At 42.1% G+C, this 24,145-nt stretch overlaps 2 protein-coding genes across 4 annotated transcripts in view; one reads left to right on the top strand and one right to left on the bottom strand.

Moving 5' to 3' along the window:
* Positions 1-15,589, bottom strand: part of ALS2 (alsin Rho guanine nucleotide exchange factor ALS2) — a 47,247-nt gene extending 31,658 nt beyond the window's left edge. The window contains exons 1-8 of one of the 3 annotated variants that reach the window (XM_063340607.1): positions 15,498-15,563; positions 13,325-13,476; positions 10,662-10,751; positions 8,069-8,223; positions 5,741-6,660; positions 1,730-2,093; positions 675-843; positions 132-228 (exon numbers count right to left, since the gene is read on the bottom strand). In XM_063340607.1, the coding sequence (XP_063196677.1) occupies positions 132-228; positions 675-843; positions 1,730-2,093; positions 5,741-6,660; positions 8,069-8,223; positions 10,662-10,681 (1,725 nt within the window). In that variant the 5' untranslated portion in view covers positions 10,682-10,751; positions 13,325-13,476; positions 15,498-15,563. Of the gene's footprint in view, positions 1-131; positions 229-674; positions 844-1,729; positions 2,094-5,740; positions 6,661-8,068; positions 8,224-10,661; positions 10,752-13,324; positions 13,477-15,497 lie in introns of all 3 variants that reach the window. The other 2 variants (XM_063340604.1, XM_063340606.1) reach the window with 2 other exon arrangements.
* Positions 15,590-18,839: 3,250 nt separating this feature from the next.
* Positions 18,840-24,145, top strand: part of CDK15 (cyclin dependent kinase 15) — a 36,844-nt gene continuing 31,538 nt past the window's right edge. Inside the window, exons 1-4 of the mRNA XM_063340608.1 lie at positions 18,840-18,954; positions 19,892-19,981; positions 20,131-20,228; positions 20,869-20,948. Coding sequence (XP_063196678.1) covers positions 18,841-18,954; positions 19,892-19,981; positions 20,131-20,228; positions 20,869-20,948 — 382 coding nt within the window. The 5' untranslated portion in view covers position 18,840. The remainder of the gene's footprint in view (positions 18,955-19,891; positions 19,982-20,130; positions 20,229-20,868; positions 20,949-24,145) is intronic.

The following is a 24,145-nucleotide window of genomic DNA, read 5'->3' as shown; positions in this document are numbered from 1 at the left end:
GATTCCACACTGCTTCCAAGTTGCCTCCCACAAATGGAAACAAAAGTTTAGCAGCAAAAGAAATAAAAACCTAGGAAACACCAAACATGACTTATGTCACAGATAAGCAACAAATAATAACAATCACTTACCTGGGATTTGGCAGTGAGTGCTAAGGAATGATGGCCACCAGCAGAGAGGTGAATCACTTCTTTACCATCTAGGCTTTTCACACATAGTGGCTGAAGCCTGTCAATCCCCAGAACCCAGGGAAGATGGGGGTGAGGCGGAAGAGATTAAAAAAAAAAAATTATCAAAGGTATTCTTAAGACAAAAATAAATACTAAGTTTTATTTTTTCCCCAAAACAAATTAGAGAAAACGAACATACACAGAGTCTTTTGGCAATAAACCAGCTTAGTCAAAAAGGACATGAAGGGTGAAAGTTTATGATAAATTTCTCCCCAATTTGGACAAAGTCAAAATACCACCAAAACTCTTAGTGAATACAAGGGGAAAAGTCATAACTTATTGATGTTCAGTAACAATACAGCATAAAACACGTAACTTGGAGGAAATTAGGTCACAACACAAAAGAACAAGAACACAATGCAAGGCAGTTGACCAAATCTGAGAAAGTTGAATACTCGAGATTTCCTAGTGACCTACTAAAAACCTTTATCAAAGAAATCTCACCTTGGCAGAACATCACCATGTCCTAGCTGTCCTTCCTTCCCCTTTCCCCAGCTCCATACCTCTGTTCTTAGAGAGGGTAAGAGGGCATCAGCCTCACCACTGTAGGTTGGAGTCAAAGCTACAGTCCTCATTTTTGCACGCCCTACCTTCCGTAAAAGCCTAGGAGAAACTGAAAACAGGCCAAGAAATAGAAAAATTGTTCATCATTTTAGGTAAATATATCACTCAGACTGTGTGTTACACAGTAACAGTACCATTTGAGATAATTAAGACCTCTTTAAGAAGTCTTGATCAGTTAAGATTGAGAGCAAAGGCTCAACACATAAGAAGATAGGATACTGAGACACCGAAGTAACATATGTGCTAAGAGTAGACAGATCCCAACTAATTTTTACTAGCTATTAAAGGATAACAGGCATATGAGAACTATGCAGTTATATTGCAGCAAATAAATCAAAACAAACTACACATTTTTAAGAAGTATGTTTTGAAAGAAAATATATCCTTGCAGTGAACAAAAGATTTCAATGCTTCCTAAAAATCTCCCCTCAGATCCAACGTCAATATAGAACTAAACCATGTACCCACCCACTCACAACAACTAACAACACTAAAATCTATCAGGGAAGGTCATTAACTTCGACATTTGGCAGTGGGAACTGGAATATTTCTAGGTCCCTGGCTCAAAACCAGGTCAGTGCAGTAGGGATTACAGGTCACAGAGATTTTTATCTGCTATGCAACCTGTATGAAAGACAGGTTGCCACCACCTTGCAATAAGATGCCCAGACTACTACAATGTGCCTGCTTTACCTTACTTTACCAATAAAGAGCATCCCTAAACTCACTATGCTCTTGGTTTTCTTAGGACGCAGTATCTGCTTGTTTTAACTCCCCTCACTGCCTTCAAGTCCTAAGATACAGTTTAAAACTCATAAAGACCTTTGGTAGACGATTAGATTTATATTAAATAAATATGGTTTATTTTCAGTTATAAAGCTCCACATTATTATAACTTTTCCAGTCTCTTGGTTTTTCTCAACGTTCTTTTTTACCTTGTGACAACAAGCCAGGCAGGGAAAGTCTTCGACTCCCTCCTTCAGATTCCTCCTCTCTAATGTCTACTAAACTGGAACTCTTCTTCCCCTGCATGGATTCCAGTTTGACCTGCTCTTCCCGACTGTCTTTCAGAGCTTCAGGCCCTGGGGAACCACCACCAGACTGAGAACCCGGTTCACTTGAAGGTGTGCCATAGAAGTTCATTACTTTCTTCAGAGACAATGCTCCAGCTTCATATGTAGCAGCTACTCTCACACCAACTGCTGACGCACAAGAGGCCACCAAGCTGTTCAAGGCAGATGTGCTAGTACCTGGAGGGCCAGGGATACAAGCACTGAGTTGTTGTTCTTCTTGAGAAGGCTAAAACCAAAGAAAAATTGAAGACTATCATACCAGACAGTAAGTAACAGCTGGATGATGATATACACATTCATTATTCAAACTAGGTGCTATACTGAACAAGACATTATGAAGAAGCTTTTTATACTTAGGTGTACATCTATTCCTCAGAACCACATTTTTTTAAAGGTGGGACCAAGAACCATTTCTACATGGACTGGGCTTTGTCTCTTGCACTTGTCTTGTAGCTCATCCATAAGAGACCGTGGGTCTGGTGTTTTCTTTTGTTTTGGTTTTTTTTTTTTTTTGTTTTGTTTTTTTGGGGGTTTTTGTTTGTTTGTTTTTTGTTTCTTAAAACCAAAAAAAAGGATCTTTGCAAACAAATATAAAAAGGGATTTAATTTTAGGCTTATTACCAACTTTGCCACCAATTAGAATGCATCAGTGAGCATGCTGTATTTACAGAGAGATAAGTTCTCCCTTTGATATGTTAAAAGGAAAACAGTTATTCATGGATTCCTTTTGCAAGGTCTATCTTAAGACCATTCTGGGCTGTGTGTCCCCTTACACTACTGTTTTATCCATATAAAGCTTCATTAATAATCAAGTCACACCAGGGGCAAACTGACTGAAGGCAATTATTAATACCAGCACATGATTACCTATAATAGCAATCAATTTACCCACTAAATAAGAAATAATGCACAAGATATTTGCCAAATAGTTTGAATGTTAGAACAAAGACAGCAAAGTCCCATTTTCACACCTAATACATAGTGGAAAATAATATTTTTATAAAGATTATAGCTCATTTTATCCTGCCAGAAGGAAAACTGTCTTTGACTTCTCTTTTTGCTGAAAAATTAGGCTAAAGAATTGGGATTGGTCCTATTTGCTTGTACTTCATTCCTATTTATAAAAGCCATGCCTCGCATTACAGAAAAGCAAACTCAATTTGTGCAGGAAAGCAGAGAGAAAAGGGATTTTACTCACAGTGAAAAATTATTTTAGAGTCCTCATCTGCTCATCACGTGTATGCTCAATTGTGTTAAAAGTCAGTGAACAAGTTCCAGGCTTGTTTATTCCTGGAACTGTGTGAGGGGAACAGTACTCTGGAAATATTCCAGGAACAAGGATTTGAGAAAGGGAGCATGAAACTACGCGTTTCAGTCATTTCCTAACAGCAGGAGGTCTTGCACGAGTCTGAGAGGCCCGCAACTGCTACAATGCATATGCATTCGCAAAAAGCAAAAGGAAGGACAACTGTGTTCACACAATGTTTATTTCTCCGAAATAAGTTTCTCTCAGAATAGGAAAACATAACTTGCTGAATCACCGAGTTACTGGACATTTTGTTTTGGTTTTAAAGTATTCCCCCGTCCCCCTTCTTCCAATCAGAGTTGATAAAAAAAATCAACTACTTATTAGGCACCGTGGAATTTATCTCCCAGAACCATTGTGGAAAAACTTCTTACTGACCAATAAAAACAGATTGAAAAAATTGTTATCTACACAACGCTTGAAATGACAAGAGAAATTTTCAGAATTCTGCTCTGAATTTTGTGTATAGGGCCACAGAGTGGCAGCTTTTCTTACAGACGTTACCTTTACCATAAACCATCCAGTAGGACAGCACTTACATAGGGACTGCCAGACCACACTGCAAGATTTTTGATTAGCTTTCTGTCTAATAGCTTTTGGGTTGTATCTTCTTCCCCCCGACCCCAAATAAGATTTTTTTCAAAACAGTGGAAAACATAGTATTTGGCAGGGAGCTGGGAACAGATCTTGAACTTTCATATCAAGCATTTACTGATGCTTATTAAGAAATTATTACTTTTCTGTTTTGCCATAGCATCAAAACAGTAGTGTTGAACCATTTTCCACGTCACACAAAACAGATTAGTACTTATGTATTTCCCATCCCTGTTTATAAGTTTATGCAACGCCTACATGATTAACATTAGAAGCCTTTGGGCCAACGCTTTAACATTCCCTTTACAATCTTTACTTGCAGTCCAGAATTTTTAACTGATTGAGAAATTATCTGGTAATAATCTGACAGCCTTCTACGATGGCATGACTGGATGGATAGATGAGGGGAGGGCAGTAGATGTGGTCTACCTTGACTTAAGCATGGCGTTCGACACAGTCTCCCACAGCATCCTCACAGGGAAGCTTAGGAAGTGTGGGCTTGATGAATGGACAGTGGGGTGGACAGAAAACTGGTTGAAAGACAGAGCTCAGCGGGTAGTGATTAGGGGCACAGAGTCTAGTTGGAGGTCAGTGACAAGTGGTGTTCCCCAGGGGTCAGTACGGGGTCCAGTCCTGTTCAATATATTCATCAATGACCTGGATGAGGGGATAGAGTGCACCCTCAGCAAGTTTGCTGATGACACAAAGCTGGGGGGGGCGTGGCTGAAACACCAGAAGGCTGTGCCACCATACAGAGAGACCTGGACAGGCTAGAGATCTGGGCAAAGAGGAACCTTATGAAATTCAATAAGGGCAAGTGTAGGGTGCTGCACCTGGGGAGAAATAACCCCATGCACCAGAACAGGTTGGGGGCTGACCTGCTGGAGAGCAGCTCGGTGGAAAGAGACCTGGGAGTCCTGGTGGACTACAGGATGACCATGAGCCAGCAATGTGCCCTTGTGGCCAAAAAGGCCAATGGCACCCTGGGGTGCATCAAGAAGAGCGTGGCCAGCAGGTCGAGGGAGGTCATCCTCCCCCTCTACTCTGCCTTGGGGAGGCCGCACCTGGAGTACTGTGTCCACTTCTGGGCTCCCCGGTTCAAGAAGGACAGGGAACTGCTGGAGAGGGTGCAGCAAAGGGCTACCAAGATGATTAGGGGACTGGAAGACCTCTCTTATGAAGAAAGACTGAGGGATTTGGGTCTCTTCAGACTGGAAAAAAAGACGGCTGAGGGGGGATCTTATCAACACTTACAAATAATTACAGGGTGGGTGTCAGGAGGATGGGGCCAGGCTCTTTTCAGTGGTGACCAGCGACAGGACAAGAGGTAATGGGCACAAACTTGAGCATAGGAAGTTCCACCTAAAAATGAGGAGGAACTTCTTTACCCTGAGGGTGGCAGAGCACTGGAAGAGGCTGCCCAGAGAGATGGTGGACTCTCCGTCTCTGGAGACATTCAAAATGCGCCTGGATGCGTTCCTGTGCAACCTGCTCTAAGGTGAGCCTGCTCTGGCAGGGGGGTTGGACTAGTGATCTCCAGAGGTCCCTTTCCAACCTTATGATTCTATTAGATTTGCGAGGGATTCATTCCACATATAGAAAAGAAAGTTTTACCTTAAAGGTAAATTAGAGAAGTACCAGCTACTGCCCCACACAAATGGGAAACCCGTGCTTCATAAACAGCTAGAGAATGGGAAACTGGCTTATATGGTTCTGGTACTGCGGACCACAAGAGAAGAGACTACACCACTGTCAAGGCCGCTCACATTAAAGGCTTACAATTGAACAAGGATGGAGGACAAAAACTCCTCCACTTAAAAGTTGAGAACCATCACAGAGAAGAAACACTTCGAAACTCCAGAAACATCACAGCTACATTAAACTAACAGAATTTTTCATTTCTGAAAAGAGTAACATTGACACATATACAAGAGGAGTTGTAGCAAATTGAGAGCTAGTGACTAGGTACCAACCTGCTCAGGTTCCGTGCAGATGTTTTTCTCCAGGCTCTCATTTAATGAGTTATCTGCTAAACTGATTAAGTACTCTTTCACTTCTTTTTTGTCTGGGAACAGAATATTTCCAGGACTGGAAATTCCACTGTCTTCCTGTCCATCATTGCTGGAAAGCATACTTGCTCCATCAGATTCTAAAGCAACAACCGTATGTTCTTCCACAAGTGGTTTCTGACAGTCTTCACTTTGGCTACCTGTTATACTTTTTCCTTCTAGAGTCTCCAACGAGGGACAGAAGACATGGTTTTCTGGCTGGTTATCAGACAGGGTTACACCCAGTGGGCAACAGTGACTATCTGAAATGATTACATGATCTTCCTTGTCCGTCATGGTAATGAGAAGTTGACTGCAATGATTGCACCTCTCTGGGATAGGCTTCATTTCCTGCACAGGGAGACATTGTACCAGAGCCAGGCTGTGGTAGGCTCCACAAGCAATCTGGAGCACAATACGTCCTGCCAGGTGCTCTACCTTCTGTGGCTTTGTCACTGGGAACGTTGTTGTTATGAGACCGAGCTGGCAGCCGCTCCCCCAAGCCCATATCTCTCTGCTTAGTGACAGTGCCAGCGTGTGTTCCTCTCCACATGCCAGCTGCAAAATCCTTACTGATAACAGAGGACTTGTTTCAGAATCAGAAATGCTGATGGGTTGTGGCTCTGGCACACATGGCTGATTAGCAACTGCACACTGGCCAGCAGAATTGTTGCCCCACATGTACACCACACCACTTTCTGTCACGGCTCCATTATGAAAGCTGCCAGCTGCCACTGTAATAACATGATGCCCAAGCAAAGTATTTTCTAAGATAGGACTATTAGCACATGACTCCTCTGGTCCTGATTTCCACGGCAGTTTTCCAAAACTGTAGACCTCTCCACCTGGTGGGGGGGGCGGGGGGGGAAACAAAACCAAAAACAAAAACCTAGCATGAGTCTAATGAAGTTAAACCAATACAAAAATTTGAAGACAGATTCAGATAAACACATACTAATTTTTAGTTTGCTCCAGGCTTAGCAAAACTGTGACTATTGATACATGACGACTGCTGGTTGCTCTCTGCTACTGCTGCTATTAAGTTCTATACCTCATGCTAATGTTACCCTGTGCATGCACACGTTGTTGAACCAAGTAATGCTAAAAATTCTACTATATTCAAGTGTATTTATTGGTCCTTTCTATTTTAAGAACATACAACATACTAAGGACATACAACCATACTTAAAGAGCATGACAAAGTACAGACCTCATCTTAACATACAGAGATCTAGGATCAAACTGTACCGTCTGCCACCCTACAGTAAAACAGGATTGACCTAGGAGGTGGAAAGTGGGAGGGGTGGACAAATCTATCTTGCCACTGGTTTGATGTTATACTGCAGCATCTCCAAAATTTCATTACCTTTACCTGAAAAGACTGCAGCAATGCCAGGTCAAGTTATTTTGCTAATTCTAAAGAAAAGCAGAAATCTATTTTTAAAAGGAACAGTTGTTCTCACAGTGACAGAAAAATAGTAAATCATACCCACAAACAACATGCTTCAGGGTGCAAGGACACACGTGCAAAAAGTGCTTTTAATTATGAAAGAAACATGTTCTAAAAAAAAAAAAACCAAAAAACCAAAAAAAACCAAAACACTGGAGCTCCATGACTCCAATAGACAAAGAGGTGCTTATAGCAGGCTCACCAATAACCTGGAATCTTTCTTTCAAAAACATCAGAGAAAAATCAAAGGAGCAACTTCCAATTTAGTCTTTACAACTGTACGCCCATTGATCAGTACAAGTAAGGAGCAAGCTATGCAAACACTTAAATGGACTGGCTTTTAGAAATACTTTGATTCACAGTGCCAAACTGCTCACAAATCAAGACTCACTCTAATGCATCTATTAGCTACACGTACTTCCAGAAGCACACAGAAACTAACGCTCTTACACATTAAGAGAACCTCTTGCTGTATTGTCTTTTTTGAATGAAAAAATATCACAAGAAATGTCATTGTCAGTTAACATAGTTCAGATTACATTACCATCTTTAAACAGGAAATCCAGAGCCATTGTTAAAAGATGAAAAAGTATGAAAGAATACACTATGCATATAATTTCTATTCCAACACAGTTAAGTAACTTATAACTAAGAAGGAAATACTGGCAAAGTTAAACATCTAACTGTTTAAAAGCTGTATACGAAACACAGATTGAAAGGAAAAAAAATTCTAAAAGAAGAAAACTTGACAATAACTAAAGTTTGTTATTGGCTCAAATCTTTACAATTAAGGTGCTTATTACCTTCTGTTAGAAGTAACCCATGATGTATTCCCAGGGCTGCCTGTAATACAGTTTTTCCACTGAGGCCTGGAAGCCTTTCTGGAGTTACAGAGCAGGAACCAGCCTTCCAAACATAGACCAGGCCTCTCTCTTTGGCTCCTTCTGCCTCTTCTGAGCTACAAAAAGATTGGAGGAAATAGAGAATCAGCTTGAAGTTTTCTGTGCTTCAGTAATGCATAGTTTGCTTTTCACATATGTAGAAAAGATTTAGTAGTTTGGGCATTAGTTTTAATTTCAGGAAATCAACATATTTCATTCGCAATTTGATAACCTTAATTTAAATGTTATTTAAATGAAAAACAAGTATCTTCTATTTGAAATCATTAGCTTTCTTTTTCATTTGTACTTTACTGCCTGAAAAGCAGCTGATCTTGTCACTAGTAAACTTAAATACACATTTATTCACAACTGATATAGCCTTTATATTATATATTATATTTGTTTCTCACAGCAAGGACATCAAATTCATACACAACTCTGCCACTGTATGCTAAGGGAGATCATGGCATCAGTTCTACACACATTTAAGCAACTCTGTCCCCATCTGAACAGTGATATTTATAATGTTAACTCTTCCTGTGTTAGAAAGCAGAAGGAATATTTCTGATTTATTAGGTTTTATTCATGTTTTGATTACTCAGCTTTTGGAAATGAAAATGCAGGGAAAAAAAGCCTTATAACCATGTTTTTATTAGTTACGTAGGACATCAAGTATACTGGAAATACACATAAACATCTCAACATTTGCTTTAAAAGTAATTAAGCAAAGGATGTGTTGTGTGCAGATTTTACTGAGAACTGATTGCTCCCATTCACAGTGTCTTCAAAACATTATACCTGTAAGAACTCATCCTTTATACTCTCACTTCTACCTTTAGAGAGAAAAATGAAGTTCTGGTTGGGTTATTTTTCCACTTTTAATTGTTAATGAGTTTCTTAGATTCAAATGAGCCAGTCATTCAAATCAATTGAACCAAGAAAAAAAAGGAAAAAAAAAAAAACCCAAAACCAAAGATCCTGAAACACAATAGCAGTATCTGGGCTTGCAGAAGTGACTGGAACTATCCAAAGCTGGTTTAACACTTCCAACACATTCTGGTTTAAATGCTCAGTCAGAAACTGCTCCCATTCAGCACAAAGAAATTCCTCAGAAGTTTGACAACAAGCACAATTTTAACAATTTGTGGAATCACTTGATTGAAACAAACACAAAAACTACTTTTAAACATCAATATAGACTGACAGCATTTCAAGTTAAGTTAAGAGTTTTCTTTAAATTGATTTAAAACTTTATATAGAATAGATTGTTATCCACCCTGCAGGAAAAAAGGAGGTTTAGCTCCTCATTTCTCACCAATCAAATAATTTACTCCCCATATAAATCAGTTCTTGCAGCTTTGCACGAACCTGTGAAGCTAAATACGTAAGGTAGCAAGAAGAGCTTTTGACAAAATGGCAATCTTTGTCTAGAAGAAAGGGCACAAAACCCCAAATGCATTCCCATACTGAAGCAAACCCAGAAAAAGCTGGTCCGATAGGCTGCATTGTGGACAACTTATGCAAGTAGCAGCTTCAAAAGCCATAAGGCCCTATTCATGCAGACTCATTTTTAAACTAAAAGTTTTGCTAGTTTTGGTGTGTAGGACAAACAATACCTTTGCACTATCTGCCTCTGAAACATTCAAAATGCAAATAACTAAGTGATGGAATTATGTGTGTCTCAGCTCCTGTGCTCATCCCCAATCTCTCTTCTTTTCCCACATAACAGAAGAAAAACACAACAAAAAGGTGACAGTCAAGAACTCTTATATAATTCACAGAAGTAATTTAATCCAAACAACATATATAATATTAAAACACAGGGTCAATCTTGCATTTTAAATACAAAGAACTTGTGTTTAGAATAGAAGTAAATTAAAAAGAAACCAAATGAGTAATATATAGGCCAGGAAAAAAAAGTTAGAAAAATCCAACATCATAGGTAGGACATTTAGCTAAAAATCAAAATACAGATTTTACTCAGATGGGCAAAGCACACCAAAGAACACAACCTGATAACATACTGTGCCTTAAATTAAGTCCAAATCCTAATAAGTCTTCAGAGAACCGTGGAAGACAAATTTGGACAGTGCATATCTGGATTTATTACAAGACATTAATTTTCCACCTCCAAAATATGTGACCTCTGTCAGGTATCTTAGTGGAAGAAATAAGGAGCAAAAGAACAGTCTACTGCAGGGCTATTGGTCCAGAATCAAAATTCACAGGTGCAGGTAACAGATATGACTTACTGTTTACCAGAGAACGTTACTTTCGAGTTTACAGCCTACAGCTATCCCTCCACAAGTTTAAACAATCAACTTTAAAAAAAAGTTGCTGTTGTATTAAGCTGAGTGTTCCAGACATAAATGAAACTCAAGCTAAGTTACTCCTCTTCCCTTTAGTGTAAGTTACATAAAGATTATGCTGAAACTACTTAATCATTTTACAGGATGATCATGAGCTGGCATATTTCAGGGAGCCTCTGTGGCTTCACCTAGCTGCTCATTCTCACCTTCTTTCCTGTGAGTCCATCTGTCAGTGGCAGCACTCCATCACCACAAAATCATTCCTCTTTCAAAGGGAACAATATAACTTCCACAAACTGTAAAACAGAAAAAACAGCTACTTAATTACAAATAATGTTAAGCCTAAAAAAAAAAAATCAATAAACAAGCGGCAAAGCTTTAGATCCCATGTTAAATAAATAAGCAGTTCCGCAACACTAAAATGGTTGAAATACTTAGTGTACTCACACTGAGTTGGCAGACAAAAGCTAAACAGCCAGACTTGCCCTACCTACTCATCTGACAATAGGTCTATTGTAAGGACAGACTGAACAAAACCTAGTTCAAAGGCAGAAATTAACATCGATCTCTCTCTCTAATTCTCAGTACACCACTCAAGAAACATCAAAGCAGGATAACTGATCCATTGTCAGTCTAATATAAGATAGAATTCTACGCTCAAGCTAAATCTATAAGGTAAACAGATTTGTATGAGCAGAAAATGGTTGAGTTGAATTCATAACCGTATTCCTGAACCAAAGCGTGTATTACCGTTAACAGGTACAGTTCTATTAAAGCCGGTGCAGAAATGCAAAAAGCCAATTAAGAGTTCAAAACATTTCTTCATCAAACTGGTAGCAGAGTATATATGAAAATATGTTAAGACCACAGAAGGCAAGGAGAAAGAAAAGTGGCTGCTCTATTTCTGCTTTTATCCTTTCAGATTTTGAATTTTGCAAGTTCACTTTCACAGCTTTCCATCTTCATGAAGATACCTTTGTATTACTTTTCTTGTAATAAAACAAAACTACATTTAATCTTTGTTTCTTATAATTGGTTTGGCTTTTTACTATTGAAATAATTCTAATTTTTCTTGATATACTGCCTTACTAGATGAAGTATTAAAAATTTTAGTTACATTAATGTATGCATGTAATCATACTTATCAAAATAAAATAAGTTTCATGGATAAATTCTTTAGACACTTTTGCTTTATTATAGTTGCTGTCCGATATCCACTGTAATAAAATCAGGAAATAAATTACTTAATAATGGTCTTTTAAAACAATATATCTCCAAGAAAATATCCAGAATGAGTAGACTGAAGCTCTTACATACAGAAAATAGAAATAAAACATAGCTGGTCTTGATTACGAGAGACAATATATGCAAACCTGTAAATTGCATGCGGAAGTTTCAAATCGCACGTGGAAATAGTAATCAAGTTGATAGATAATTGAAATAACTAACACAAATTCCAACACTTTCACTAGACTGCTCTGAATAATGAAGTACCAAGCAGACCTTTATAGACAGAAACAGCAACACATCACACCAAATGTTTTCAGTTTTCCAAATACAGGACACTAAAAATAAGTCATTTGGGCTTCAGGGTTGGCAAAGAACTTATCACAAAAAGATAAAGAGCCACAAAAATATGAAATCAAATTAATATGATAGAATAGTATTGTGATAAGTCATATGTACCTTGCTCTTAAAAAAAAAAAAAAAATCAGAGCATACTTTCTAGGACCAGATATACACGAAGCCGCAGTTGTCACCAGAAAGATATTGTTTTGAAGACACTTCTGTCTCTCCTTCCTCAACTAAAAAAGAAAAAAAACCACAAAACAAAACACCACACAACTAAAAAAACCCACCTACAGCTATAAAAGTTAACTTTTAAAATATTAACAGAGGAAGTCTCACTAATAGAAGGAAACTGCCATGCAACACTTCAGTAACAGAGGTGTTGATGGAACATCAAAGGAAAATGGAAGCATATTTTTGGAACTTCTAACTTTGTGATGTGTTCTTTCTTGGAGTAAGTATATTTGAGCGGTTTTTTTAACCTACTCAAAACCACCTAACCCTACAATTCATTTTCTTGAAAATGCTGGCACTTCTCTGTGAAGAACTGCAGCTTCACATATAAATATCCAATGGATCGGTGAATCAGACAAAGAGATGGGAGTGTTGATAGAGTCATCAAAGTATTAAACATATTTACATCATATATACTTATTTAAGATCAGGGAAGTGAGGCTTAAAGTTCTTGACTTCTATAATGTAGGGATTTTAAAAATAATTTTTATTATTTTTTTAAGGGCTCAAAGAATTTCTTACGTTTTCATGAGCTTCGACCGCACAAAAATTCACTGTAATTCTCATGAAAACTTCTGATTATAACAAAACAATGTTAAAGGCAGGCATCTGATAAGCTGTTCTGCAAGATCTTCCTTGAAGGCCCAATTGAAAAATTAGTGGTGTAATTATCAAGTAAGAAACCTGCAATACTGGTGGACTAGAAACTAAGAGAGTGATATGATAACGGAGACATTTTCTTTACAAAAATCACACTTAAGGTTGCATTGCTAAGCATTTATGTATATGAGGGAAAATGATAGTCAAACTGTTTTCTTTTCAAACTGTTTTTTTTTCAAGTTCAGTGCAAGTTTCCATTCACTCCTAGGACAGCACAATATTACTTTCATTCACAGCTAATACAGGTCATTTGGTCACAGCTACAAACGAAGTACTTAGAAATAGAAAGTTTCTTCCTCCCAATAGGAATATTTCCTTTTCCTTCACGATCTTCACCTAATTTCATATTTATATAATATTACATTGCAGCATTACATATATGTTATTTCTTTTCCACTAAGATTACCTGAATTCTTTTTAGGTTTAATGTTCATAAGAAGTGAACAGCCAGGCAAGATACATCATTCTCGTGGTATGGAAGATCAGCATGATAACAACAGCTGCACTGCATTTACTTTCTACACGCATACATTTACTTTCTACATTTTTGCTTCAACACTGCAAGAGGAAAAAAGCAAAGAGTGCCAATAGTGCCAAATTATGAAACGGATTTGTGTTACAGACAGATGGTCACTAGCATGACGCTGATGTCATACTTTCCACTTACAGAGTAGAATGCTAAATCAAATTCTCCAGAAATCAAATACTACCACACCATAATAACTGCTATGGCAGGGAATAAAGTGGAGTAAACATTACTCTTATTACTATGGGACTGTGTCCTTCACTGGACATTGACCAGTCAGTAATAAGCATCATAGGTATAAAAGTAATCTTACATTCAATACCGAACAGGAACAACTGGCGTGCCTCTGGTTTTCAGAAATACTAGAACTCCCACCAGCCTCATGTGCTTATTTACCTGCTACAGTTAATAAATGCTACAAATACTTCTACAACATGTTTACTTAAATATTTAGAAACACATTTTTCCTAAATTTGTTGCACCGTATTTAGCAATAACTTACACTACCAACACCGCAAGTTTGTTATACAAGTTATCTATTCAGGTTCTGAAGGAGGTTACTTCCAAACTTCCTAATTCAAAACAGGTGTCAACATTAGTCTTGTCTACTACATACATATCATCATTTATTATTACTAACTATGGTTCACCCGTTCAAGAAGACCTTGTGTTTTGGTCAGCAGTGACTAGGTACAACCACTGTTTGATTAAGATCTGTTCAGAGCAGAACAAAACAACTTGCTACTGAAAGACAGCAGCAATCCCTTCAGGTGAGGCCTCAAAGCTTTTAATTCCAGTTCCACTAGATGAGTGACAGTAGCAAACAAAATATAATAGTAAAGGAGTCGGGAAAAAGGGCTTAGTATCAGCTAAAAGAACACAGCTGAAAACTATCTGCTATAGCATGTAATTAATAATTTAAAATCTACCAAAGTTGTAAGAGATTAAAAAATTTCTTAATATTCCTTCCTCCTTTTTCTTTTGAAATTACATCTTCTCAATTTAGCACATATCCAGGTGCTTCCCCTTCTGAAAACAGTTAACTCCACAGAAACTGAGAGATGATAAGTATAGCTTCTGTAAGTTGCTGCACTACAACAGCAGCAGCAGCAAACTCTTGACAGCAGAGATCAACTACCAGTCATCTACCACTACTCTAGTTGCTCCCCAGCATCTCACCAAAACACATTTGTGCTGGAAGAGGAAGTCTGCGAGAGTGACAGCATGCTACGTCATCTGTAAACAACATTGCAACCACGCTAGGATTTTCACTCAATAGACTCCAAAAGTTGAAACAGCATTTGCTCACGAGCAACCAAGTCATGCAAAGAGAAAGGACTTTGAAACAAAAATGGAAGGAGATTAAGGGCATACTATTTAAAGTTCAGGTGGTCTCTTCCCATCAAAAGGGAGGAGTCCTTTAGGAACCTACAGAAATAAACCTCAACATCTCTGCCCTACCAGGCTCTCGGAGAATGAGAGGAGTCGGACAGCCAGCACCTTCAGAGCTGTCCTTTAGCCTCTCCCTAGCTCGTCAAGCCCAGCCCCTAGGCGAGAAGAGGCCTGTTCCCTGATCACCAGCGCGGCACAACCGCACACCCCCTCCCGCCACAAAGCTCAGGTGTGGGAGGCGCAAGGGCCGCGACGGGCCGGCCCAGAGCTCTCCGACCAGCCAGCTTCCCGCCACGGCGCTGCGCCCCCCGTTTCCCGTCAGGGCAGGGCAGCCACTTCCCCCGCTGCTCCCCTTAACACCCCCCCCCAAACTTTCCCCACCTGTTGCCCTGCAGCCAGGGCAGCCCCTGCCCTGCCCGAGCGGCTCCCAGCGGGGAGGCCTGAGGGGAGGGATGCCCCAAGCAGGAGCCGGGGCGGGGGGAAGCTGTGAGAGGCCGTTGGCGGGCTGAGGGAGCGCGCGGGTGACTAACGGCTGCGCGGGGCCGCTGCGGGTCGGCGGAGGGTAACGCGTCCCCGCGACACACACCCCCCGCACGGGTCGACGCACCGCGTGACTCATGCTCCGTGCTGCCCCTGCCTACCCACACACCGCCCTGCTCACCCCTGGGCCACCATCCGCCTCACCCGGCACCGCACAGGATCCCGCCGCCGGGGCGCAGATCAGCTGATTCACGCGGGGGCGCGGGGCGGGGCCTGGGCCCTGCAGGGGGCGGAGCCCAGCGCCTGCCAGTGCGCGCGCGCGCGGGGGCCTCAGGTAGAGAGGCCGCTGCGCCCGGGGGGGCGGGTCCGACGCCGGCGCCGACGGGTCCCTGCCCGGGACAAAACAGGGCGAGACCCGCCCGCGGGGAGCGGAGCGGGACTGCCCGGCCCAATCCGCTGGCCCAAAAGGCGCTTGGTCGGCGGTGGCTGTTCCCGGCGCCTTGAGGCCAGTAAACAGGAGGGCGGGGAGGCTGGTTGTGCGCTAGCGCCAAAAGTGCAGGAAAGGCCTCATGAACTTCGTGAAATTCAACCAGGCCATGGCAATCCCTGGCACAAATACAGGTTGGGCGGAGAATGGCTTGAGAGCAGCCCTGAGGGGAAGGGCTTGGGGTGCTGGTGGACGAGAAGCTCAACATGGGCCAGCAATGTGCACTTGCAGCCCAGAGAGCCAACCACATCCTGGGCTGCATCAGAAGAAGCGTGGCCAGCAGGTCGAGGGAGGAGATTCTGCCCCTCTACTCCGTGCTGGTGAGACCCCCCCTGGAGTACTGCATCCAGCTCTGGAGTCCTCAGCACAAGAAGGACATGGACCTGTTGGAACAGGTCCAGAGGAGGGCCACAAAGAGGATCAGAGGGCTAGAGCACCTCTGCTATGAGGACAGGCTGAGAGAGTTGGGGCTGTTCAGCCTGGAGAAGAGAAGGCTCTGGGGAGACCTTACAGCAGCCTTCCAGTACCTGAAGGGGGCCTACAGGAAAGCTGGGGAGGGACTCTTTATCAGGGAGTGGAGCAATAGGACACGGGGTAACGGCCTCAAGTTGAGAGAGGGTAGATTTAGATTGGATGTCAGGAAAAAATTCATTACTGTGAGGCTGGTGAGGCACTGGAACAGGTTGCCCAGAGAAGTTGTCCATGCCCCATCCCTGGAAGTGTTCGAGGCCAGGCTGGATGGGGCTTTGAGCAGCCTGGTCTAGTGGGAGGTGTCCCTGCCCATGGCAGGGGGGCTGGAACTAGATGATCTTTAAGGTCCCTTCCAACCTGAACCATTCTGTGTGTGAAAGGCACCTGAAGATAGATTTTTAAAACATTGGAGGCACAAGTAAAGAAGGAGGCTGTGACCTACACAGGAAGCCTGACCAATAACTAGCAATAATACCCAGCTGGCCTTTCTTGCTCCATAAACACACCGAGGTCGGGTGCTGGTTTAAATGGGAGCACCATGGCTTTCTGAGAGGCTAATCCAGAGCTTTCCCACAGGACAAGCCACCTCTAAATCTAGAGTTATGAACATGGACATGTACATACAAATGGCACACACACACATTTTATACATGCATAAATTTTACAAAATGTGTTTACAATATGTAAATATATGTTTACAATACGTAGATAGACCTCTATCTGTATATGTATATACACACTATATATGCTTCCACGTGAACAAATTTTGCAAAATGCACTTCCTGTGTTATGTCAGCAATGAGTAGACTATTTCTTACCTTGCCGGAAGCTTTCCTTTAAGAACTGTGGTTCCAAAGACAGGTATAGACTCTCCTTTATAAACTCTTACATTAAACATTTACAGTATTAAACATTTCTATTGTAGCATTTCCTCTGCTAACTGAAATGAATGCTTTTTTTCATATTTTTTTTTTCAATTAGCATGCTTTCTTCATTTACCAGCTCTTGCTAACTAGGAAAAGTTGGATGATTTTTCTTTGTAACGGAGTAATTCCCTCCTACTCCCTGACACAGAATGTACCTATGATAATAATCTTCATAAGAATTAAAATGTAAAATTTTATTTTGTGTACTTCTTGTGCATTTATCTTTCCATTCCTTTAAAATGCAAGTGTTATTTATGCTTAAACACATTTTTAAAGTCCATTTGTATAGATATGGTCATAACAATAAAAAATATTTTCCAGAATAAGAAACTTTGTACAGATGTTCAAACGATGCTTGCAAAACCAGTTTATTACCAAGTATGTGGCATCTAGACGACCTTTCTCATGCCTGGGCAGCACATCCAAATTCCTGCTGTATTCTGATGGCTCAAAGAATACATGGAAAATAAATAGAAGACTGAAGTCCATGGTGATAGATATATAACAAATTATGGCTAACTGGGCACTGCAAAAGAAAATCACATAAAAGAAATCAAGCCTTTCGGGTATGTTAGCTCCTTCTTGCCATGCAAAGGCTGCGTAATTTGCTTGCAATAAAACAGAGGAATTGTTCCTGCCTTCCCAGCACATTTTTGCTTAAAAAATCCCTTTGCTCAAAGAGTATTATTCTTAGCCACCAAAACAGTGAAGCAAAGGGAAGGTTTCACCGTCATGCATTCAAATGACAACTAAAGCACCTCAGGGGTCAGTATAAAAACTCCACAGTACAACGCTTGTTCCCTCACCCCTTGCCAGCATTTTCCTCAGCCCTTTCACAATTACACTAGTGTGAGTTGGGTGTTAGTCCTAGGAAGCTGCTCAGCGAGTCCCACTCATGGGGGATTGAAAGGAGGGGACTTTTATCTGTCCACATTGGCACAAGCCCATTGTGTGTTGCCTAGCCAGTAGATAATTGATGAAATCTATTTTGGGCTGGATTCATCAGATGGCTCTGGCTATTTTGACCTGGCGACAAGACTACTTTCTATCAGCCTCAACTCACCGCATCCCTTAGAGAAGTGATTGAGCAGGGACAGAGGGCTCCCCACGCTGACACTGCCACCACATCATGGCTAAGGATGTAAATGCTGAAGCAAGGACAGTCAGTGTACAGCTCCAGCTCCTGCAGAAAGCATGACTCAGCCACGCTCGGACAGCTCAACTTAAAGCCTAATGGCATATAGAATAGTAACTGCTATAGGCACGGAGGGAACTCAAGGTCTGTTTCTGTATGAAACCTATCACTTCATTACCTAACATCTTACACCAAGAGTTGCTTAACTGAAAGAAATCTGTACGCGCAGAAAGTTTGGATTTATTGCTTAATTCTCCATCTTTAGGTATGAAAAAATGCTGCCTGTTTTTGGAGGGCACGTGCGAAATGAGCTGAAATCAATGGAGCTGCTCCAGAGGTGAATTTGGATCACTGCGTGTTGGACTTTCAAAGAAAAACTGTAGAAATCACAAGACTGCTTGAGGCAGAGACCTCATGCAAGTCATATGAACTGTTATTACAGACAGAGGGATGAGGAGGAGCAAAGGAGAGAAGAAGAGATAGATTTTAATCAAAACAGGACAACATGGGAGACATGTTGTGCGTATGTGCTGTCAGACCAGAAAGCTGCAGCAGCTGTTCAGAGAGAAGGGGATCCCAACATATCCTTCAGCACACGGAAGCGGCATCTACAGCAGAGGTATTTAATATCACAGCATGATACTTCTGCATTGAGGCAGGTTAAACCTGGGTTCTTCCACTTCGTGCGGGAGTGCAAAACATTCATATTTGCTTCTAACCAGAGAGCATCAAACTTTGCAGCTTCAGGCTTGTGCAGCTACTGAAAGAGGACTCGGTGCCTTAGATAACAATAAATGCCTTTGATGTGATGAACAGGGAGAAGATTGCACTCTAGCGAGCTCTATGCCAATGAAGGATTGTAAAACAGGGAGGGAGCCAACTACCTACAGTTCTGGAGGAGGCAGAATGCCATAGATTGCAAATCCTGTTACATTTGGGTCAAATGATAATGCAGGCACCCATCCAACGTAGCTGCTCAGGAGGAGCTTGCAGGCTGCCTGCCATTCATTACTACTATTTTTATAGTTTATGGCACCGTTATGCTCTATGGGCCAAATTAACAGGCTGTGTAAATTAACAGTGGTGAGGAAGGGGGGAGGGGGGGTTAAGGAGGAGAAGATATAAATTTAAGCTCCCTGAAGTTTCACTCCTGCATTTGGTTTTTAGTCCCTGCCCTAACAGATTGCTATCTAGAGATGAATAAATCAACGGTAAGAGAGAGTAACGTGCACTTAGAATTATACCGGTAGAAGCATCCTCTGCAGTTAGGGCAGTTTTATCTTCACTTCTTCAGAGTGAGCGCTACCATTTGCCAAGACAGGAACATACAGACAGTTGCTCCCCTCACAGACAGAGCTGAGAAACTGTACTGGACATCCATCACTGGTGGGGAGGTAGATGAAAATGATGTGAAGTGCCCAAAGGCAGGACGGTCAAGGAGAGAGGAAAGAATCACATCAGTAAAATGGTGGTTTGCCAGTGAAATAGTTTGCCTTCTTTCCCTGTGCCAGCCGTTGGGTGTAACCAGAGCATCCCTTCCTCTACCCTCACTGCAGCCCCCGCGTCTCCACACCCTTCGGAGCTGGAGGCCTTGGAGTTATGCTGATCCTTTGCAGGAGCAGGATGGTGTGGAGAGGTTCAAATGGGTGAGTGTGCAGCAGCCATAGAGGCAGACAGGAGACATTTCATCCTATGATTATTCCAGCCATGAATCAGTATTTAATTACTGAATGACATGCCAGTAGCTTCTTGTTCTACCCAGCAATCTAAAATACATATAAATTTCTCCATGAAGCAGAGACGAGGCATCCCGTTTGGAGCTGCCACATCCTATGTACATCTGGAGAAGCTGTGTGAAGGATCCTGTGCAACTGTGTACAAGGGAATCAGCAGGTGAGCAAGTACCACCGGTGCCATTATTGCCTTCCCAGTGCCTGCTGAAAACACCCCTTACAGGAATCCAGAAGAATGAGCTTGAAACTGGGCAATTCAGAGTACTTACAGAAAGATAAAGGCAAATCAAAACCCCAGTTTTGTCTTTAGCCAGGATATTCACAAAGCTCCATCCAGGTTTTTCAGGGAACTCCCCCACTACAGCCATGGAGGCTCCACAAAGACACTTTGCTCCACATCAGCATGCCATGAGATTGTCTGCACCAGCGAGGGAGTGAGGGTTTTCCTTGGAATGAGGGATTGCTGCATGATGGAAAAATTGGAGGTGAGGCCATGCTGCCGTCACATGGGGGCAGGAAAGCTGTGAGAGGGCAGGGTGGGAACACTGCCCAAAGCCATGCTCTAGCAATACCTGGTCAACAGAACCATGCTACTCTGTCCAGGCGGGCTGGCTCCTGTTTCCCTGCTTATGAAGACAAGGTGGAGGTGGTTTGCAATTCCTTTCTGAGCTTGGCCTGGGTGGGGTGTGAGCCCTAGAAATTTTGCTTGGGTAAGTGTGGAGCACCCCAGGAGACTGTTAATGTTGTTGTCGTGCCAAGCACTGAGGTGCTTTGTGTGACCTTCCACTCTGACCTGACAGGATCAATGGCCAGTTGGTGGCATTGAAAGTGATCAGGCTGGAGGCAGAGGAGGGAGTGCCCTTTACAGCCATTCGTGAAGGTAAGCCATAAAGAGCTTCTTCAAACATTGGTGAAGAGCAAGGGACATGACTCTTGAAGAGCGTTTGTTTAAACCTGAAAAAGCTCCATGTGATGTCTTCCTAAGTCCTTTCTTGCCTGCTTAATGTGCCAGCTGTCCTTCTCCCAAAACTCTTGGTTTCCTTATCCCTTCATGAAGGAGATCTTTGTGCTGGGCTGGGTGAGCATCTGATGGGCAGAGGGTGAACCTGCTGCCTGGTGTATTCCCTAGTGACAGATGCATCCGAGTTTGTGATAAGGAGAATGCCGTCTGCAGCCAGAGCACGTCCTTTCTAGCAGTGCAGGACCCTCTTACACTTCCTGCCTGCCGCCAGCTCTGTGGTTGCTTTCTCACTCCCGTTTCTATGCACTAGCCCCGCACCACAGTTTTTGCTGCTGTTGCATCGGGCAGTTGTGGACTGGAAGTGCCCTTTGCACCAGGGTGTCTGCTTGCTGTTATTACAAACAGTGACACTTTCCTGTGTGATGGCAGCTGATACCTGAGCATCACAGATCCCAGCCTGAAAAGAAACACTTTTGATAAAACTGGTGTTTCATACCATCTATCATTGCAGTCCAGTGAGAAATTCTTTCTATTGGTCGACTTTGTAGAGCACTGGGCAAAATGTCTGCAGCTTTCTCAGTTTCTTTGAGAAAGAAATGTTTTTGTTTAAGTTCTTGATTTTGGCTGAATGTATTTATATGTCCCTACAGACTGAGTTCACAAACTGCCTGGTTTATTAAGGCTTCTATTTTTGTCTGCTCTACAATCCCAAGAGGATCGTAATCTGGTTTCTCCCTTACACAGAAATATGCAACCTTTGTGCCAGTCTGTTGTCTGGTATTTGTGAGAGCTATCAATGTAGGAGGTCACACATATTTTGTTTTCTACTTCTTACTGCAGTTCAAAACTAGGGTTGATTTTGTCACCACGGGGATGGAGTGTCAGGGACCAGATGTGCCAGCTTTCACAGAGCAGCCCTAGCACACGAGGACTCTCATACCCGTCAACTCAGAATAACGAGAGAGGGCAGTGGATCAACTCCAGGTTTATAACAGTGTAATAAAGATAACAGAGTTTACAAAGTCCTTAGTCCAATTCTGGGTGAAAGCAGAGAGATACCTAAATATGCCTATCTACAGAATGGCTTGTGTTACAGTTTCCTATACACTCATTTGCTGTGGTGCTTTTGCTCTGCATTTACATTTGTAGCCCACCAGTAAAATAAGCCTTAAAAGCTTTATCTGCATAGAACTAATGATGCTCTAAAGATCAGCACCCCTTTAACATGCTCTACTGGACAGGCTGAGAGCCTTAACTTCATTCATTCTGGGAGAAAACAAGAGTGATCCTATGAAGGGTCTACTTTAAATAGATCTTTTGTGTACTGCTGCTCTTTGCAGCATCTGACACCTCAAATTTACAATGTAAGTCAGTAGCACAAACAAAGCACAAGATTTATTAACGCAGCACATTCTCTGCTACCCTGGAGGAATGGAACTCCCCTGACAAAGAGCCACTTCACTCCAGGAAGCGCCACAGAGATGAAATGCGTTTAAAGCTCAGTTCTGGCTGTAGCACCTGACACCCCAGCAGGGGGTCGTAGAAGCAACCAAGTGAGGAGCAGTTCCCAGAAGCCTGATTCGGGCACAGGGGCTGAATTCTCCATTATTACTGTGGACCCTCTGTACTACTCCTCTGGAGCAACAGCTCTGGTCATATGGGATTTCTGAGGTATCACAAAGACAGGTCAGCAGCCCCTTTCCATAACAGATGGGATCTAGCCAGAGCATCTTTACTGGGTTCACAGGCCATTAGGTGCAATGCGGAGCATGTTTAAAGTTCATACTGCCATGGACCGGAAACATACTGGTGGGAGCTAAATGGACTAGCATCAGTACTAGAGGGAGTTTAGCTGCAGCAGCACCAAGCTCTGTGCAAGAACTAATTTACAATTTGTGCTGTTTCCAGTAGTTATGCTGAATTGGGCATCGCTTACTGCTCAGCAGTCTCAGTATTGACATACGCTTAGGCCATGGCTGTGTAATACAGCATATCTGGCTGTAGGTCTTTTAGAACCAGGTGAAATTGTTATGGTCACAACAGGCAAAGTGCTAATCCAGTATAAATTTGCTTTGCCAGCACGAAACTCTTCAAATATCTTTTGCAGATTGTTTGAAAAACAAAAAGCAGCTTTTATCCAGGACCAAAACTCATTTGGCCTCCCACGGCCAGCGCAAGCTCTGTATTGTGTGCTTTGGCTAATTCAGCAAAAACAAGATTGTATGGTATCTGAATGAAATTTGTAGCATTGTGTGGTCTGACAGTAAACTAATTTGGTTTTAATCAGCAGGGAAAGGCGAGTCTGGAGCAGCTCTGAGGCTATTCTGCTGTCAGAAGATGAACTAAAATCTGGAGTCAGGGACCCCTGTTTTTGTTGAGCTTTGGGGCTTCAATCTGTGCACGGTTTCGGTGTAACAGCTGGCTTGGATTCTTCAGTAGTGCCAGGGATCTACAAGCAGAGCAATCCCAGCTCCACCACTTCCTTGCGTCCCTCCTCTGTACGGAGCTATGGCAACTATTGTCTCGAACCTATGGTAGTAAATGATGAAGCTGTGCAGGCTCTTCCCCCATAAAGGCTGTCTTTGAGTCCTTCTGCTGAGAAGCTACCTTCATGAACGTGCTGGTGGAGCCTGCTCTATCATGAGAAACCTAACACAAGGCTGAAAGGCTCAGAAAGCTGTAGCTTTTGCCTTCGCATCAGTCAGCGCTCTGTGGTCTATATGGAGGCAAAGACTCTTCTATGTGCTGGCCCCTCCATTATCACGCTCTAGATGTGCTGAGGCTTGGCGAAGGCCCGTCAGCACCTAAGGACCAGGGCCACACAGTTGCAATTATGCTTTTAGATGCTTAGGCTGAAAGAAAAAATGTGCCAAAGTTGTATAAATACAAACAAGTTACTGTTCACTCAGTAACTTCATCATCTCTGGTCTTTGAGTTTTAAACTGGAGAAAGTAAGCAATATGCTTTATCCAAGCTAAAAGCAGAGAGCTAAATTCAGAATTCAGCTTAGCATCTAGAGTGTTTTCTTTTGGCAAATTTTTACATCCTGATATTGTGAAGCTGGGAGCTGACAGAAAACTCAGCTTTCCCCAGAAGTCCCCTAAGGGCTTTGCTGA

This window comes from Chroicocephalus ridibundus, chromosome 7 (assembly GCF_963924245.1).
Source record: "Chroicocephalus ridibundus chromosome 7, bChrRid1.1, whole genome shotgun sequence".
Lineage (NCBI taxonomy): Eukaryota > Metazoa > Chordata > Aves > Charadriiformes > Laridae > Chroicocephalus > Chroicocephalus ridibundus.
This window is presented reverse-complemented; position numbering and strand designations above follow the sequence as displayed.